The sequence below is a fragment of the Daucus carota genome, chromosome 3 (genome assembly GCF_001625215.2).
Source record: "Daucus carota subsp. sativus chromosome 3, DH1 v3.0, whole genome shotgun sequence".
Lineage (NCBI taxonomy): Eukaryota > Viridiplantae > Streptophyta > Magnoliopsida > Apiales > Apiaceae > Daucus > Daucus carota.
Window position 1 is genome coordinate 31,981,510 of NC_030383.2, and position 4,537 is coordinate 31,986,046.

At 41.4% G+C, this 4,537-nt stretch overlaps 1 protein-coding gene and 1 non-coding gene across 2 annotated transcripts; one reads left to right on the top strand and one right to left on the bottom strand.

The window, feature by feature from the left end:
- The first annotated feature begins 326 nt into the window (after nucleotides 1–326).
- LOC135151483 (uncharacterized) lies at nucleotides 327–2,531 on the top strand. The gene is made up of 3 exons (XM_064089946.1): nucleotides 327–928; nucleotides 1,184–1,946; nucleotides 2,085–2,531. The coding sequence occupies exons 1-3, from the start codon at nucleotides 327–329 to the stop codon at nucleotides 2,529–2,531; spliced, it is 1,812 nt and encodes a 603-aa protein (XP_063946016.1).
- On the bottom strand, nucleotides 342–448 carry LOC135151895 (small nucleolar RNA R71). The gene has a single exon (XR_010290802.1). It is a non-coding gene; the product is annotated as a small nucleolar RNA R71 (small nucleolar RNA).
- Nucleotides 2,532–4,537: the final 2,006 nt, after the last annotated feature.

Here is a 4,537-nt window from a genome sequence, read left to right on the forward strand (position 1 = left end):
CAAAAATCAATGACATTCAGTCGAGCATTGTCAGGCCAGCGATTCAGGCCAACACTTTCGAAATCAAACCTAGCACTATTCAGATGGTACAGAACTCAGTACAGTTTGGGGGTTCTCCGACAGAGGATCCTAATATGCATATTCGAGACTTCATTGAGATCTGTGACACTTTCAAGTTCAATGGTGTTACGGAAGATGCCATTAAATTGAGGTTGTTCCCGTTTTCTCTGAGGGATAAAGCTAAGGGATGGTTACATTCTCTTCCTGCAGGATCTATTACGACATGGGAGGATCTGGCTCAGAAATTTCTTTCTAAGTTCTTCCCTATGGCCAAAACAGCTGCACTAAGGAATGCTATCACTCAATTCTCTCAGCTATCTGGTGAAACTTTTTGTGAAGCATGGGAACGCTACAAGGAGATGCTTCGGAAGTGCCCACATCATGGGATGCCTGATTGGATGGTTATCAATTGCTTCTATAATGGCTTGGGTCCTCAATCGAGACCAATGCTCGATGCAGCATCAGGTGGAGCTCTATTGACTAAGAGCTATGAGGAGGCTTATGAGTTGATCGAGATGATGGCTGCAAATGAATATCAGAATCCTACTCAGCGTCTTCATCAGGGCAAAGCAGCAGGGATTCTGGATGTTGATGCTACTACAGCCTTGACTGCTCAAATTAAGGCTCTTACTATGAAGATGGATTCTTTGGTAAACTTGGGGATTCAGCAACCACCTTCAGTTTGTGAGCTTTGTGCGGGTACACATTCCACTGATCAGTGTGCCATATCTAGCGAGTCAGCTCAGTTTGTGAGCAATTTTCAGCGATCTCAGCAGCCAGCTCCGGCTACTTATCACCCGAATAATCGAAATCATCCGAATTTCAGCTGGAGCAATAATCAGAACTTCATGCCACAACAGCAACAACAGTTTCAGCAGCAAGGAGCTAGACCTTTCAACCCCTCTGGTTTTCAACAACAGTTTGCACCGAAGCAGCAATTCCATCCACCTGGATTCCAGCAACAAAATCATGGGGTGACTGGACAGTCTTCCAACGAACGATCTGAATGGGAAGAGATGAAATTAATGATTAAAAGCCAATCGGTGTCAATCAAAACTTTGGAGAATCAGATTGGGCAGATTGCTAACGCGTTGATAAACAGACCACAAGGAACGCTTCCTAGTGATACCGAGGCCAATCCGGGTAAGAAAGAGATGAAGGAACAGGTACAGGCTGTCACCTTAAGGTCCAGAAAGGTTACGAAGGAAAAAGAATCAGCAACAGAGCAAAACAAGGAAGAGAGTGATCAACAGGTTGAAACACCCGTGCTCTCATCTAAGTCAGATAGTGAAAAAACTGTTGTTGAAGCTGACAAAAATAAAATCAACGAGGAAGCAAGCAAGGATTCAGCCGAGAAATCTAGCCCGAAAGCTGATATTGGGGTCAAGCAAGTGTATCCACCTCCACCTTTTCCGAAGAGACTTCAGAAGCATAAGCTCGATAAGCAATTCGCTAAATTTCTAGAGGTTTTCAAGAAATTACAAATCAATATACCTTTTGCGGAAGCTCTAGAACAGATGCCAAGTTATGCTAAATTCATGAAAGGTATTCTATCTCGGAAACTTAAACTTGAGGAATTGGAGACTGTAGCTTTGACCGAGGAGTGCAGTGCGGTGTTGCAGCAGAAATTGCCTCCGAAGCTGAAAGATCCGGGGAGTTTCACAATACCGTGTACCATTGGACCATTGTCATTCGACAAGTGTTTATGTGACTTGGGAGCTAGCATTAATCTGATGCCATTATCTGTCTTCAAGAAACTTGGTCTGCCGGAGCCGAAACCTACAAACATGTACTTACAACTGGCTGATCGGTCCATCACATACCCGAGAGGTATAGTGGAAGACGTCTTGGTTAAAGTGGATAAGCTCATCTTCCCTGCTGATTTTGTCATTCTAGACTTCGAGGAGGATAAGAAGATTCCCATTATCTTGGGAAGGCCTTTCTTAGCTACAGGCCAAACTTTGATCGATGTGCAAAAAGGAGAGCTTACAATGAGAGTTCAAGATCAGAGTGTCACTTTTAAGGTGTTCAACGCAATGAAATTTCCAACCGATGAAGAAGAATGCTTTAAGGTGGAGCCACTAGAAGCTGTTGAAAATTCTGAGATGGAGCAAAAGCTAAGGCCAGGTACCTTAGAGAGAGTCTTATCACGGGATTCTGATTTCGAAGATGAAGGAGGAGCAGAGCTTAAGAATTTTAAGGAGCATCTTAAACCATCTATTGAAGAAGCTCCCAATCTCGTACTCAAACTACCACCGGATCTCTTAAGTGATGTGCAGTTTAGAAGGTTGTCACGGCGCATAGATGACATGCATGACATTCACCACCGTTTTGCAGAGGATTTGACTCAGGCTCTTGGGAGTGCTTTTCGAGCCACTGGTGTTGAGGTTGATTGGCCAGTGTTTGGAGATGGCATGGTGTCTCGACCACCTGATCCTCCACCCGAGGAGGGTGATCCTCCCGACTTCTAGGTACATTCGATCCTTTTTATCATCTTCAATGAGGACATTGAATATTTTAAGTTTGGGGGTGGTAATCTAAGGACTAGTAGTAGTGTGTGTTCATATAGGTTGCATGTTGCATATAGTTTAGCATATTCTTTCATATTGTTACATATTAGTTAGTTTTGTTTATATATATATGCTTGTGTTAGTAGGTGTTAGTAGTTCATATAGTTGCATGTGCATGAATCTTGAAGTTGTTTCCCAAGTTGATGTCCTATGATGAGTTATGTGCATAATTCCTTGGCTAGTAGTCTTGCTCATTTGTGATGCCTTGTTATTTGGAAATTACTTGTGTGAAAATTGTAATTACACTTATGCTCTAGAGACAAGACTTAGACTAACTTATTTCTTGAGTCCTTGCGTTGAGTCGGGCGTAGAGTTTGGATTATTCCCTTTCTGAACTTAGAGTTTGTAAATCTTAAGTTTGGGGGAGTTAAGGGATGAATATGCCTTTCTAAAAAAAAAAAAAAAAGAAGAAAAAAAAAAGAATAAAAATTTATCAGTACTCCTTTGAGATCAATGGGTAGAATGCAATGTCATGTGAAAGGGACGATCCATGTACTTGTGCTGGTATTAAGTGCAAATGTATTAGAATAAGCAAATTCTTGGTGACTTTTCACAACCCTTGATTACTGGAGAATTACTTGATAAACAAAACAAAAAAAAAAAAAAACAGAGAAAAAAAAAAGAGAATAAGCGAAGTCGAATGGCGGTCGTGACTCACTTACACTGAGAAGCGTCCCAACCTTAGACTTAGTAAAAAAAAAAATAGAAAAATAGGAGAGGCATAGAATTCTTTTGGTGACCCTAAATTGTAGTTGACTCTTTAGTAAAGAAGTGTTTAAACCTTATTCTGATTAACGGCTCATATCGAGGACTCTGTTGAAGTTTGATAGTCTTTGTTTTGTTTCACTAGAGAGCATGCGAGCACACACGACGCACTTCACACTTGTAGTAGAAGAGTACATGGCTAATATGTGAGAGAGAGGAATGCCGAGAATGTTGCATATTCTGAGGATGCTATGTTAACACGGATTACACTTCATGATTTGATTAGATGTAGGCACGTAGTTGCATTCATGCATTGCATTAGTAGTATTTGTGTGTGTCTATGCTTGAGGACAAGCATCAGTTTAAGTTTGGGGGTGTGATAAGTGGATTTTATATCCACTTGGAAGCCTTCGTTTTGGCTTAAATTGATGGAATGGCCTCAAGCTTTTGATATTTTTGATATGTTTTAGTGTGTTGTTGTGTAGGTTTCTTGGAAGGAGAACGAAGAGGGGAATCATAGCTTTAATTGAAAAAAAACGGCGAAGCAATCGGATGCACGAGGGGAAAGTTATGGACGTGACAAGGTTGGGTGTCAGGGCTGCTGATTTGGCGCGCCCGCCCCAATTCTGGCGCGGCCGCCCCACGACCTGAGCGGGAATTTTGGCCCGTTTTGCCCGTTTTTGATCCGTTTGAAGGCCCGTTAGCTGGGAAACTTAAAGGAAGGCTTGGGGGACTTAAAACACAACCTAGATTCATTCTAAGGAGCACGTGACGGCTACGGAGAAGATCAAGATCAATTTCATACTTTCACTTTTGTAATTCTTCGAAGTAGGCGTAACTTTGGATGCTCGTTTCGGATTTGTTTCTTAACTCTTGTTCTAGTACTTTGATTTTGTTTTTCCTATTCCGTACCATGTTTACATTCGAACCCATGATGATGAGAAGTTCGATTAGGAACTAATCATTGTCATGGGATTTTAGCGGATTTATCGATGAATTTCAGTAGTTAATTTGCCTTGTTCATATGTGATGGTTTGATTTCCTCGTATTGGTTGTGCTTATTCATCTTGGATGCGTAGCTAACATCTAAGATTGCTTGTTAATCTTTATTGAAGCGACAGTGAATATATTGATTTAGAACTTGCCATGCGAGCATAGGTTTCGTGTTCCGATAACATGACTTGTGATGTGATTTTACCCAT

Bases quoted from the DNA above. Each gene is read 5' to 3' on its own strand.
- LOC135151483 (XM_064089946.1), top strand. From the start codon at position 327: ATGGCCAAAACAGCTGCACTAAGGAATGCTATCACTCAATTCTCTCAG. The intron at 929-1,183 runs GTTTCAGCAGCA...AACGCTTCCTAG, and splicing joins ATGCCACAACAGCAACAACA to TGATACCGAGGCCAATCCGG. The intron at 1,947-2,084 runs GTCATTCTAGAC...GTCACTTTTAAG, and splicing joins TCATCTTCCCTGCTGATTTT to GTGTTCAACGCAATGAAATT.